General features: G+C 37.4%; 1 protein-coding gene across 4 annotated transcripts in view; it reads right to left on the bottom strand.

The window, feature by feature from the left end:
- Positions 1-14933, bottom strand: part of SEMA3C (semaphorin 3C) — a 296048-nt gene that overhangs the window by 169190 nt on the left and 111925 nt on the right. For 2 of the 4 annotated variants that reach the window (XM_058524356.1, XM_058524386.1), the window contains exon 2: positions 682-822. The exons of 1 other annotated variant lie outside the window; for it this stretch is intronic. In XM_058524356.1, coding sequence (XP_058380339.1) covers positions 682-822 — 141 coding nt within the window. Of the gene's footprint in view, positions 1-681; positions 823-2804; positions 3010-14933 lie in introns of those variants that run through there. One more of the 4 variants, XM_058524365.1, reaches the window with a different exon arrangement.

Raw genomic sequence — 14933 nt, forward strand, 5'->3', positions numbered from 1 at the left:
CATACATTAAAGCTCATGCACACATTTGGCAAACCATTCCCTCAGAGGACCTTAGACCTTTCATGTTTGTGAAAATTTGAAATCACACTCATTTCCCTAAGCTTCTGAAGATAACATTTGTACTCAACAGCAATCAAAAGCATATTTCCAACTATTCTTTTAGGTCCTTTTCAGTTACTTAGGAGATGTTGCCAACCTCAGGAACTCCTTGTGGAAATAGAAGAAACACCATTAGAACAACATAAGAAGAGGCGCGTTTTGAGGTTAAGGCCCAAAATTTATCAGGGAAATTTTTCAGTAATTAACCCTGCATAGCTCTTTCTGCTGATGAGGATTAGCACAAGGGGGGTGTTTCTGAACAAAACCAAGTGACTACTAAGATCAAAGATCCAAGGCTTGAGTTTTTCACCATCTCCCCATGCATACACAGAAGAATTTAAAAAGGACAGAATATACTTCAAGCATTTTTCATAAATAAATGCAACATAGAGCTTTGTGTCTATTAACCAATAATTTAAAATAGCCATGTTATCCAAAAAGCAGTCCAGTAAATATTTTTTAAATTAATCAATACTCAACAAGATTTTACTGTCTTTAATTTATTAATTTTTGAGTCTGGATAAGAAAGGAAAAAAAGCCCTCAAATAACATTTTTCCCAAAGTGTTTATCAACTTTCTTACCATCAAATGTTAAATAAACTCTTGCTTGGGGCTGAGACGATCCTTTTACACAGACAGAACAAACAAATACTCCAACCAACACGCAAATTGCCCGGAATGACATTTCTTCAGATCTGCAAGTTGATATCCAAGGGAAAATACCTTTAAAAGAGAGATAACAAGTTTGTTATATTTCATTTCACATTTTAGGAGCATACACAAAACCAGCAATGTAGACAGAGCACCCTATTCACAAAAGACATATGTGAACTTTACTGTCATGTAAACAGTAGGAGGTGCTGTGACTTTGCTTCTTAGATGTCAAAATCTGACTTTGATTCATTTGTGTCTGGAAGTCTTTGCAAGAAAGAAACTCTTTCATCTTCTAGCAAAATAATGCTAATATTAAAGGAGAACAAAGCAAGCAGGAAAAAGTAATTGATTCCCAAAGGAAACCCAATATTTAAACTTGATCTTGTCTCTAAAAATCACATTACATTGAAAAGACTTGAGAATGGTATTAGTGAATGAAAACTTCTCTTTCTACCATAAATATAGTAGTAGGAGGAAAATCCCACATGAATATTCACATGTACCCACTCACTCCATATGCATTAGCTCTTTTGGAGTAATCGTCTCTGAAATGGTGTTTCTACACACAAATCTCTCTGTGCTCAATCCTTGATCACTAAAATCACTCGAATTAGTTATCTGCCAATTTATACAGATGACCATGCAGCTGTTAAATAATGATGCAGATGAGGTAACCATGGACTCGTGCCAAATTCAAACAAATGACCTAGTCCTGGGCAATCCAGTAAACCACGTATCCCTCAGCGCATATTTAAAATAAATCAACCAGAAAGTGGGCTGTCAAAATTCCAAAAGATAAATCAGAGAGACAAGTATTACTGTTTGAAACCATAACTGTAAAATTGATACATGCTATTAACTAATTTCCAAGTATCAAGGAAGATCAGTATTGTGTAACTACAGGTCTATAGGAACTCTAGTGGCCACAACATGCAAAATAAACTCAGGACCATAAAAGAAACCCCATCATTTTGAGTCTAGCATAATTATACAATAAAAGGACATGACAGAGTTTAATCTAGAAATTTATTTTTACAGGTTACAACAATGCTGATCTTCAATATCATGTGGGTTTTAAAATTAAAATCTTATAATTTTATTCAATAAAGAAATGCCAGTAAAATAGAAACAACAGCTTCATTAATACAGAAGAAAAAGCACAGTTAAACTGAACATACTATTTTACACAAAAATTATAAATTGATTTCCTAGGTGGTACATATATTATGAGAGTTACAAACAAAATTACATGCCTCTTTTACCACACAGATGGAGGAAACCCTAGAGATGTTTGTGTTGGTAATTCTCAAAAGAAACAGTTTCTTCCTGCTTCCACAACCTCTTCACCCTGTCATCCCTAAATTAACTTAGAAGAAAATTGATTTTATGGGATGACTTTCCCTTAGTAATTTGCTCCCTGGTTTTGTTGACATTATAATAAAGTTAAAGCCAAAAAAGAAAAAGCTATAAATATGCCTGTTTTGTCTCTTTATTAAGCAAGCTGATAAATATTTACACATTTTTACATATTGCTGTGTTCAGTATCTTATCTGATATGTCTTCCCAAAAGGGACATATGCCACAAGTTGCAAAGAATAATCTTGGAGAGAAAACGACAGGTCAAATGAAGCAAGCAACAGAGCAATGCGCTTTCAAACTCACCCCGAGAAGAGACGGCAAGACAAGTGTCTTACACGTGCCCCCCCCCATTTTGTAACTTCTTCCCTTTAACTCAGACCACGCTGCTCGTTGTTTTCACTTCTACTGATCAAACACTAACAATATGTAAGAAAAGGACTGTTTTATGTCCTCCTGAGCAATTCTACCTTAGCAGGCACTGAAATACTCAACTTGAAACTCTCCGCAGGTGTCACAACCTAAAGAAACGACTCCAGCCGGGCTCCGGGCAAGGGCACAGCTCCTGACACCTCGCATGTGCTCTTAGGAAGACGTCCAGACTGGAGCACACCGGTGTGTGTGCAAGTCGATACCCAGACCCAAAAGTCATATTTTGCGAAATCTGTAATGCTGAAAAAACGAATCCAGCTTACCGAGGCGGGAAGAGATCAGCACGGAAAAGTCATCAATTTGCTGCCGGTTGGGCTCCGAATGAGTCTCCAGTCCCTTCGCCAGAAGACCTTAATTTCTGGAGCGGCCCCGCGGTGAGATTCCTTCTTCCCGGTCCCCTGAGTTTCTTTGTAAAGGAATCCGCGGCACCGGAGCCCGTCTCCGCGGCGCTCAGTACGGCACCTCCGAGTGAATGGAAAGTGGCCGGGGCTGGGCGAGCGCGCGGTGTCCGGTTACAGCGACGCGGCGCGCGGCGCATCCCCAGCCCGGCGCGCCGGCCGCATCTCCAGGGCGCGGGGCCCCACCCAGAGAGCGCCCGGAGGGCGGCCGGAGCCGGAGGGCGCGGGCGGGGCGACCGGACACGCGGCCCGGAGACGCAGAAATGCGCGGCGACAGCGGAGGACCGGCGGAGCGACTCTGCCCCTTCGCAGCCCGCGGTGGAGTGAGCGACTCACAGGGTGCGCTCCAAGGGTTGGTTGGTTACCAGCAGCCCTTGGAAGGCGTACAGGCTCTGCTTGGCTGTAAACATCAAAGTGCAAACCAGTTTTTTTTCCCAGAGAAGGATCACTGCATCCTTTTAAGGCAAAGAGATGCGTTTTTAAAAGGGCATGAGTCTTGTCCTTTTCCTGCAGCAAATTTTCTAAAACCGGTAGTGATACACCAACAATCTCGTCGCAGAAGTTTATCCTTTTAATGAGTATTGTTTCCTATTGCGTTTCCTTAATGCCCCGAAGGCAGTAACTCTGTTGACCTCTCTGCTTTGGCTCATATCCAGTACCCTTCTCTCCAGGATACTCCCAAAACATAATTATAAGAAGTTATTTCACAATTTTCTGGAGAAAGGCTGTTCTGAATTATGCCAACAGATAGAGGTTTACAACTCTAGATATCAGGGGTATATTTAAAGCACTATTTTCAGATAAACTTGTTAAACTCTGGAACTGACTTTGATATTTAAGTGGAAATTATTTGTCCAGACTAGATATTCGAACAGCGAACAGCGGGAGAAATGAGCTTTGACCCCTGTAAAATGAGCAGGTACTTGCTTAAAAGTCGCTGTGGGCTACCGCCCAGCAGGTGTCACTATGCAGAGGGACATGGAGTCTCATTTCTCCACCTTGTTCCTTACAGTTTTCTTTATGAAGTAAAGCAGATCACTAAATTCTTATATACTGTATCTTAGAAAACACTTCTGAGAGTGCAAAATCCTTGCTGGAGTGGGACAGTTGATGGGAAGAAGTGAAGAAGTGGGGGAAGTGAAGAAGTGGGAGGAAGTGAAGAAGTGATTAGGACACATCGTCTATGTGTCTCAGCACCACCTCTCATGTCTAGGTGACGTAAACATGTCTCTAACTCTCTCTACAGCTGAGATATGAAAGGATAATGTCAAATAAGATCATATGTAAAAGTTCAAGAGTTATATTGCAGGGCCAATGTTCTCTTCAAACATCTATGTTTATAAAAGAAATTTCCAATTCAATGGATGCATTATTTTAAAAATTTTAATACAGTTAAACTAATTTTTGTGATGATTAGTGCAATAAAAATGTGAGCAGCTCCTTGACATGTTTGTAATAATGAATTTACCCCACAAAACGTCTGACAGTGTTAAAAACCAGATGCAAACATGAAGAAGCATTATGTCCGTTGCTCTGAAATACTCCTGAAACTGATTAAGACCCGTTACTACAGACACTATTATCTTCCTAGTGACGTCTGAGTCAGCATTTACAAATTAACAAGAATAAGTCGTTAGAAGGAAGATTGATGTGCGCATTAACAAACTATAGAATTATTAATTTAGAAATGTGGAACCCTTAGACACTGATGAATCGGTAAATCCACGTAAGGTAGAATATATTTATACATTTTATTTTTAAGGTTCAGGGAACTGAGATAAAGAAATGCAAGGTGAAATGCATGTCAATGGTGTATTTACAAGGGAGTTTACTACCAAACTCAGTTTACAAAAGCCGGAGGAATTAGCTCAGTCTCACGCATACTCCCAAGGCTTTAGAGACTATGACAAATAGCTTAGATTTAATCACAATCTATGAAACCTGTGTTGTGATGCCCTCTATCTTGCCTGAATAAACCTCTTCTCAATGTAGTTAACTGAATAATATTTGCTTAGTACTGAGACCTTTACCGTTGGCCACTCAAAATGACTCATGAAAATACTGACAGGCATTAGTCAAGGCAAAGTCAAGCACAAAGACCCAACCAATGCTCGTGTTTGCCTGAAACTTGGGCCATATAGTGAACTTCTAAGAGTAACAATAGGTGCCCCTTATAAGATTTATCTCTGCCCCTGTTTCTCCAAACTGCTTAGGAGCCCAAAAGACCATAACAAAACAGGACTTACATAAGAAACATTGGTGGCCAGTGCCTCTCTTCTAGGATACAGTGTTTTACTCTGTCCTTAGAGGTGGAAAACAATAAGGGCTAATTGAGTAAGCTAGTTCAGGAAAGGGGGACACTAAATGGATTATAGGAGTGAAGACACAATTAAATTTATAGGCCACTAATTACAAAGTTTGCCTTCATTAAAATGTCTTAGGAAAAACATCTAAGCTAAAATACCTAGAATCACTCTCATTAAGATGTTAAGTAAATGGTGTAACATCTTATACACTGAAATTTCTCTGCTGAAATAAAGTGGCTTTATTTTTAAAATTTTATATTTTTGGTGGTCCTGAGAAAAGGCATTTCAGTTAAACTCTTGCACTGATTTTGAGAGAAGTACTCATCTTTTCTTTAGGAAGTTGTGCAACTATGAATTCTCTTATTTCAAATTTAAAGAAAATAGATTGTTTTCAGATTTTTCCCCATCATACAGATGAGCTACATGAATAAACTTTAAGTAGAGAATCTCAATCCTTCAGAGACTGAAAGTTGTCTTCCTATAGGTCATAACTAATATTTGTCATGGGAGAACACAGACCTTATATATTCCAGGCACTTTGTATATTATACGAATGGCATTCTTTAATGAAGTTACTATTTTACAAATGAGAACCTTGAAGGTTTGCCCAAAGTCACATAGATAGTAGATACTGAAACAGAAAGAAAAACTTGGGCATGACTGACTCACCCTCTTGTGTTCCCAATATGAACCCAGCAAGTGTTACAGGCATTTCCTCTCCTTTCCTCTTCCTGTAACTCTCTGCTCTCCTATCTTCTTTTCTCAGCTTCCAGGTGCCAATTCTTTAAATTTCCTCGACTGTATCTTTAGCAAGTCTGTACTTCCAATGGCTGCTTACTTTGTTTACATCAGCCTTCCTATTCCTTGGGTTACCTTAGCTACTCTGAGAACAGGCTGGTCAGACAGGTCTGGTCTAGAAACTTGTGTGTGGAATTGCTATCCGTACAGCTGATAGGCTTTAGTATTTCCTCCATTAAAATCATTTCTTATTTTTCAATAAGGCAAGTGTATCTCTACTCTCATTCTTAACCCATTGCTAATCTGTGTCCCTGACCCTCAATCTCTTTCTCTGTTGATTTGTACGAAACTCTAGGCTTCTCAATTTGTAAGGTCCCTGGCATTTAACAAAATAAACTGGTGACAGTGGTTTGGTCTGGAGAGGGAAACTGGCCAGAAAGAGAATTTTCATTGTTTTCCTCTTTTTACCTTTGTAATTTTAAACCAGGTGAATGTATAAGCCCTTACAAAATTCAAAGTTTAATTCTTCAACATCTCTTTAAATACTTTTAAACATCTCAAACACAATAAAGTGCCATATTTCCCAATTCAACCAGAATAAGAGCATGTCACCTCGAATGTTTATATATTACAGTATTTCAAATATAAAAGTAGAACTATAAAGAATTTCAGCAGTAGGAGTCTGTTAGTGATTTTACTTCTTTAGTCCATGCATATGACAAAAGTTGTAAAAGAGTGTTGTGACCACTCACACTGTCATCACAGGGGTAATATGTAAACTGTGTATTTGTTTTGTCCTTGTTGGAATATTTCATGTGAAACCTCAATGAGAGGAGTTGATGTCTTTGAGAGTAACTATATACAACTGCACTTGCAAAGCAACAGACAGTTTTTTAATAAGTAATGTTTGTTAATTGAATATGTGCACACACACCCACAGTCATACTTCTTTTAAGAAAGGCCAAATGCTTTTATGGATCTATTATATCTAAAGCTCTCTTTCTCTTCACCTGGGAGTACAAAATCCTTTCCCAGATCTATTCTCACAGGAGAGCCAGGAGAGGCCTGTATAAGTGCCTCTGATTGTCAGATGTGTGTAATGAGGCTCAAAAATAATAACCAGCTGGAGCAATGAATTCAGGACTGTTAGTTACGGCTAATTGACTCCCATCTATAGCCCTTCAACATGGTTCAAAGGCCTTTTCCACGTATTCTTCAGATTTTACTCTTTTCCTACTCTTCATGGACTTTAAATGGTTGACTAGAAAGTAGAGTATTAAATCGTGTAAACAACAACTTTCACATCCTAGCAGAGGCATTCTCATAATGAAAATCACATGACAAACTCAGTTTTCTATACCAGTGGTTTCTTGGAGATAGGGAAGGCCGTGTAGTGGATTTGAAAAGCATCAACTACTTACTCATATTTGGTCATCATACTCAACGATTTGAAATTTCAAGTGACATTTAATAACTTTAAAGGATATAAAATTTTCATTTTTTAACACACATGACATAAGTTAAGATATGCAACTCTCGGGGTACATTTCAATGAAATATTTTTCCTTGATGGACTGTGTCCATTGCAGTGGGCTCATTGAAATTTAGACCAGAGGTGTTCCAGAGGGGAGTATGATTTAAAGAGCATGCGTTATTTAATAGATGTTTTACAAAGAGTATTTCTTTTAATCTCCATAACAGCTCTAAAAAGAAGATATAAGTATCTCCATTAAGCAAACAAGAAAGTGAGTTCAGAAGTTTGAGGCACCTTCCCCCACCTGGGCCCTGGCCCTAGGCAATGAATTCAGATGTGTCTGTTGCAGAGTCCCTACACTTCCACTTTCCACTACTCTTGGTGCATTAACCTAAGAGTCCAGTACATGGGAAAGGGCAGTGGAGACCTTTGCCTTTCCTTCTAAGCTATTTAGGTCCCGAAGAAGATTTTTTGTTATTGTTGGGTACTGAACATTTTCTCTCACAGATTTGAATTATAAATGCAGATATCTTATCTTCATCATGAAATTATAGACAACTTGAGAGCAGAATCACTGTCTAATTCTCCTTTGTATCTTTTAGAATAGCTGCAACTGAGATGATTAATGAGTGGCCTTGACATATAGATGGAGAAGGATTTCAGGGTATATGGGTGGAGGAAAAGAGAGAATCAATAATAAATTGGCCAGGTAAAAGACCACACAATTATAAAGCAAAAATTTATGTAAACTCTTTCATCATCCATCCAAGTACATTTATAGTTATATAAATTGGTTCTATTCCCTTCAAATATTTAGTTTGTTACTTATGTAAATACAGTAAATGCCAATCCAGAAACGCTTTGCAGGGTGAATTCAAGGCTAAGTGACATAAATTCACCAATATCAAGGAAGGTCAAGTCTGATTTTAAAATGATAAGTCGCAGGCTACCTGTTATGTCAATTGTCACCAAGGCTACTGAAATATCTTTTGCTCATTCACTGAAGAATAAGGTTCCAGTTTATTTTCAAGGCTCATCCATATCCTTTCACTGCATGGTCCAGGTTAATCCCTCATCCCCTCTAACCCATTCCTCCTCTGGCACCTTAAACTTCTTTTGCATCAAGTGCCTTACCTTACAATTCTTTGATTACACCATGCCTCCTCACACTTCTGTGGGTTTACGAGTGCTATTTTTTCTGTTCTCCCTCATCTCATCCATTTGGAAAATTCTTTCTCACTTATTGAGACTCACCTCAAATAAATCCTATCTGTAGAACATTCTCTTCTATAAGCCTAGGCAAAATCAGTGAAGTCCTGGATGTTATATAGAGAGTGGTAACTTTACAATTTTGATGTCAAATAGATTTTGATTTAACTCTGATACCTTACTAACTGCATCATTTTGAGTATTGCTTGATTTCCAGTTTTAGTTTTGTTATTTGTAAAATGAGAATTATAACAACTACCATTAGGTTGATTGGTCAATAAGATACTATAATGTGTGTTAACGCCTTCTCTCTCACTTCTGTATTGCAATGAGTTTGTTTATCCCTCTGCTGTATCACTTAATGTTACAATCGTGTGAACATTTTCTCCGTTGACTCCCAACTGCCACAGAGCAAGACACAGGAATCTTAGATGCTTTGTAACCAGCAGCAGAGACAACCAGGCCTTGGTACATAGTGGCTGCTGGATGAATGCTTGCTCAATTAATGAAACCAAACTTTTCTTTCAATGATGTTTTGTGGATCTTTAAAAAGCCTAAATAAAATATTTTATTGTCACTGATAGTGTTGCATTCAAACACATGCAATTTCTTACAGGCTTCTTAAGTAACCACTTTCCAAGGTTCATAACTTCACTCCCAAAGGTAATTATGTTTGTATTTTCCCCTACAGGCCATATTTGAGTTTTAATTTGAGTTTGTAAAAAACTGTGGGAACATTTGAACTGCCGTTATTCTTGATAATCGACTACTATAGAAACAGGTGGTATGAATTAATTTTAAATTCTTTTTTATTTGAGATTTAAAATTAAAATTTAGAAATATGTTTTGAGTTCTGTTTAAAATTTAAAACAAGAGTCTCTGAAAATCGTATCACATTAAACATAAAAATATAAGCACGATTAAAAGGAAACTGGTGGCACCAATTTGTGGCATAGAAAGGGAAAAATTATCTATTTCCAGAAATTGAATATGATTTTCTTTCTTCTCATGTGTCACTCTAGATTTATTTCATTCTAGCTTTCTCCTACCAAGGTCTTAATTTAAAGCAACAGGAACATAATCTTTTAAGACCTAAATTTTCTACTAATTGTATTTTCATATTTTAATCTATCAACTGTGTAGATTTCCATCTCAATTTACTTATTTTTAAGGTATATATCATTTCAAATAATCTCATAGATTAAAAATCTGTGGTTATCTAATGCATTAATAATAGCATGATTTTTTAAAACTTGCTTTACCAAAGGATTCTTCAATTTATCTAAAGGATTCCTTTAATTAAGAAGTTCCTTGGGGCCAGCCCGTGGCGTAGGGGTTAAGCGTGCGCACTGCGCTGCTGGTGGCCCGGGTTCGGAGTGGGCCATGCACCAATGCACTGCTTTTCAGGCCATGCTGTGGCGGCGTCCCATATAAAGTGGAGGAAGATGGGCACAGATGTTAGCCCAGGGCCAGTCTTCCTCAGCAAAAAGAGGAGGATTGGCATGGATGTTAGCTCAGGGCTGATCTTCCTCACAAAAAATAAGTAAATAAATAAATAATTAAGAAGTTCCTCTAATGCATTCACGTTAAAAAAAATTGTATGTTAATTCTCAGAAAATATCTATAAATGAAGAAAGAGTTATAAAAATATCATCAATGATACCAATTATTCAGTTTTAAAATGCTATGATGGATAGACTAATGCAAAACTTCTGTAATTATAAGCATATTACTTCAGAAATATATGGTATATTATTTGTATTTATCTACAGCAAATCCATATCAACTAGAATAAAAAGCATTTGTACTTCATGATTATAGAAAATATGAAAATTTTATGAAAGTAAACCTTGTTGAGAGGCATTCAGCTGTGGCCATAGAATCGAATGCCATTGTTGGGTATTTTTCTCACTGATCCCTTGGAAAGCATAAATGTGCACCTATAACTCCAGAAAATTCACTACAAGGGTTGATTTTATCTACAGAACTTTTCTTTTCAAAATGAAATATTTCTCTTCCTAGCTTTAAAAACCCCACCCTTCCCACCTGCATTCACATGCATATATTTTGAAGAAGGGTCCTATAAAAATTTTTAGGAATATTCTGACCCTGGATCTACAAAGTTTAAGAATAAACACTAAAATATACTGTAATTCTATTACAACATAGGCATGCTAAAAGCATGACCTCAAAATTAGATTTGTGCATCCATTTATTGATGCTGTCATTTACCTGTGTGTGTACACACAGACCACATTGGAAAGGTTTCTAAAGTGCAACAGCCTTCAATATTAGGAAACATTTCACTATTTGACTTCCATTTAATTTAAGTATCTTGAGTGAGCATAAGCTTTTTGGTCACAATATATTGTTTCTCCACGGGATTTATGTTCTTTATATACTTGACCATTTATATATACACATATCTTGGGGTATGATTTAGTTATATGACACAATTATACAAACATGCATATTTGATTCGTTTGGTCTTTCATTTTTATTTAAGGTTGTCTAACCCCATAATCATTTGTTGTTTTATTCTTTTTTGCCCTTCCTCCTTTATCAGTCGTTTTTTTTTAATTTCGAATAATTATTTGAATCAAACCAAAATATGGTGGGAGTATCTGCAAATTGAAACATAAGAGATTTCTTTTAATGGAGAAAGTAGCCTTTGGCAATATTTTAAACAATGAGTGGTTAAATAACACACTGGTTAACACTCAGTAAAGCTTTGCATGTGCCATGTTTTAATCTTCTCAGATTTTGAAGGGCAAATCTCCTTTGTTTTAAAAGTTTAGACTTGGAAACAATAATCTCTTCCCTGCTCAGTTTCACCATTTTTAAGTTAAGATCCAAAATCACAGATTGACATAAACTTAAGTGTAAATCTCCTTTCCTCAAGCATCACAATCTGGTAATTAATCAAGTCACATTGATGATCCAATGAACTTGCCAATTTATACAATAGTTTAACCCAAATAATGTCCTCCTCTAGCATAACAGCATTTTCTCAAAATGTTTCTTACATGCTCTTACAAATAAATACAGTCAGCTACCCTACACCTACCATCTTTTCCTTTTCCACTGTCTGCTCCTCACCCTCCCCTCTGAGTCAAAATGCCCTATGCCTGCTGTTGAAAAATGGATGGCTTGAAGGAATCAAAGTTTTGCTCTGTATAATGCCAAAGAGGGGAGATGGAGGGAGATACTTTATTCCCCATCTCTGACACTTTCTAGCAGAGAGCTATATTAGTTCAGTTTGCATCCTATTATCCTAAAGAATTTTGCAAGGAAAAGCTCTGTTAGCAATTACAGCTTATCCTACCTCCCACCCTTCAAGAAAGATAGGAAAACAAGGAGAGCTAGGTAAGGACATAAATCTGAGTGAAACATAGGAAAGACAGAATGCTGTACTCAGAATCTCCATCCCGCCCCATCCCTTTTATGTCATCGCCATCCAGCCCCGCTACATCCTCTGGGATGTCCTCTCTCCATGCAGGTCATGGCCACATTGTCTTGACTACAGTTTCATCTGCTTTCTGCACTATGTCAACATACTCAGGAGGAATTGTGGGTTGAATTGTGTCCCTCGAAAAAGATATGTTTAAGTCCTAACCCACTGTACCTGTGAATGTGACCTTGTTTGGAAATAGGTTCCTTGCAGAGATAATCCAGCTAGAAGGAGGCCAGTAGAGTGTGCCCTTAATCCAATATGCCTGTGTCTTTAAAAAGAAGAAGGCCATGTGATTACAGTGGCAGAGACTGCAGTTACCCTCCTACAAGCCAAGGAACACCTGGGGCTACCAGAAACTGCAAGAGACAAGGAAGGATTCTCCCAGAGGGTTCAGAGGGAGCACAGCCCTGCCAACACTTTGATTTTGGGCTCTAACCTCAGGACTTTGAGAGAAGAATTTTCTGTTGTTTTAAGCTACCTGGCTTGTGACACTTTGTTACAATAGCCATAGGAATTTAATTCACGTTCATTAATTTTCTGCTCCTGCTCCCTGAAATGTGCTGTCTTCTTTCCTCTGGATCATACTACTAGTTATAAATTAATATCCTGCGAGAGTTGGACAAGTTCTCTATTCTCTCCGAGTTTCAGATTCCTGACTCGTCCAATGTTATTAATGATGTTTCCCTCCCACAACTGTGTAGCTTAAGCCAAATGAAAAATAAGAAATATCTGGCATGTGTTAGGAATCATTGATTATTCCCTGCTTCACTAATTTCAAACATCTTCTGATTATATATATTTTAAAATTCTCAATTTCATATTTATTAAGGAAAGTCAAGATGTTTCATGTCTTAAAATATTTAATTTAAAAAATGAAGACATATTTACAAAAATAGCAATGAGACTGGACTAGAGTAAGAAACATTAGTATGAATGCGTGTTTAGCTTAATTTATAAATATATATGGAAACAGAAACAGTTATAGATATGTATGTGTGATGGTTAATTTTATGTGTCCAACTTGGTTGGGCCACAGTGCTCAGATTTTTGGTCAGACATTATTCTGAATGTTCCTGTGAGAATGTTTTTGAAGGAGATTAACATTTAAATCAGTGGACTTGGAATAAAGTGGATCACCCTCCATAATGTGAGTGGGCCTCATCCAATCAGCTGAAAGCCTGAATAGAACAAAAGACTGAGCTCCCTCAAGCAAGAAGGAATTCTGCAGCAGATGGCCTTCAGACTTGAATTGCTCTTCTCTCAGTCTCTTGCCTGCCAGCCCATCCTGCAGATTTTGTACTTGCCAGCCTACGTAACCACATGAGCCAATTCCTTAAAATAAACCTCTTTCTAAAATGCGCACATCTTATTCATTCTATTTTTCTGGAAAACCCTAATACAGTATGTATATATGGGTTAATATACATACATATATTACCTAGCTATACACAATGAGATGTCCTAGAAGCAATGACACCACAGTAGCAACAAGCACATCCAATACCTAGACTTTTGGTTTCTAAATACTATTTTCCAATAAGAAGAAACCAGGGCTTCTTAGAGAAATGACTGACTCTAGAACCTGCACAGAAAAAAATAAAAGCTGAACCTGGATCACCTTATAGTTCCAAAAAGTAAAGAAATGCTCAAAAATGAAAGGATGGAGACATTTCAAAGAGACACAACTAACTTAAAAGACCTCCCAATGGCTAAAACTGGAACAATTTGAGCCATAAAGTAAATAACATAGTACTGGGTTATAACCTAAAATATAAAATAAGTATACATAAGTCCATACTGTTATAAATAAATAACTGAACGAATAAGTAATTGAGGGAGAAGAGACAAATGTTTCTTCCCAAAAGAATTCAAAATAAGGTGTGTAGATACTCCCCCCTACACGAGATAAATATTAATTCCTGTCCCCATCCCTGCTTGAGGGTGGCCTAGACATAATGATTCACTTCCAAACAATGGAGCAATGAAAGAGGAAATAGCAACTATACAGTGGAGAAACATGGAAAACACTACCTAACCAAGTATTTAAGATTGACGTCACGAGTGATGTAATCTAGATAGCATGTACTTCTGATATGACATGAAGAGAAGGGCACTTCACCTCTGTTGTATTCTTTCCACAACACATAACCACAGTCTAATCACGAGAAAACAGACAAACCAAGATTAGAAGACATTATGCAGAATACTTGGCCAGTACTCCTCAAGATTGTCAAGGTCACGAAAAACAAGGAAAGACAGAGAAATTGCCACAGCCCAGAGAAGACTCGGGAGGCCTGACAACTAAAGGCAGTGTGCTACCGTGGATTGGATCTAGAACACAAAGAGGACATTAATGAAAAACTTGGTGAAATCCAAATGAAGTCTGGAGTTCAGTTAATAATAATGTCACCAATATCAGTTTCTTAGTGCTGATAAATATACCACGGTAGTGTAAAATGTTAACAGTGGGAGAAACTGAGTGAGCGTATATGAGAACTCTACACTATCTCTGCCACTTTTCTGTAAGTCTGAAATTATTACAAAATAGAAAGTTTATTTTTTTCTAAAGTAACACCAATTTTAAAAAGTAAATTGTAGAGACGGACTTACAATGAAAAGGAACAGTTCTCTGGCCAATTCCTCTCTTCCCCTAGTCCCACTCTCCACTTGTAAACATGTACAAAAGTCTATGCTAATATTTCTTACCTAACTTTACAGATGGTCTTTTGTGTTCACGGAATGATGGGTGGAATTAGAGACCTCACACAGTATTTAATTTACTCTCGATCGTCTCTTCCCATAAGAGTGAGATT

Source organism: Diceros bicornis, chromosome 3 (genome assembly GCF_020826845.1).
Source record: "Diceros bicornis minor isolate mBicDic1 chromosome 3, mDicBic1.mat.cur, whole genome shotgun sequence".
NCBI classification, from domain to species: Eukaryota; Metazoa; Chordata; class Mammalia; order Perissodactyla; family Rhinocerotidae; genus Diceros; species Diceros bicornis.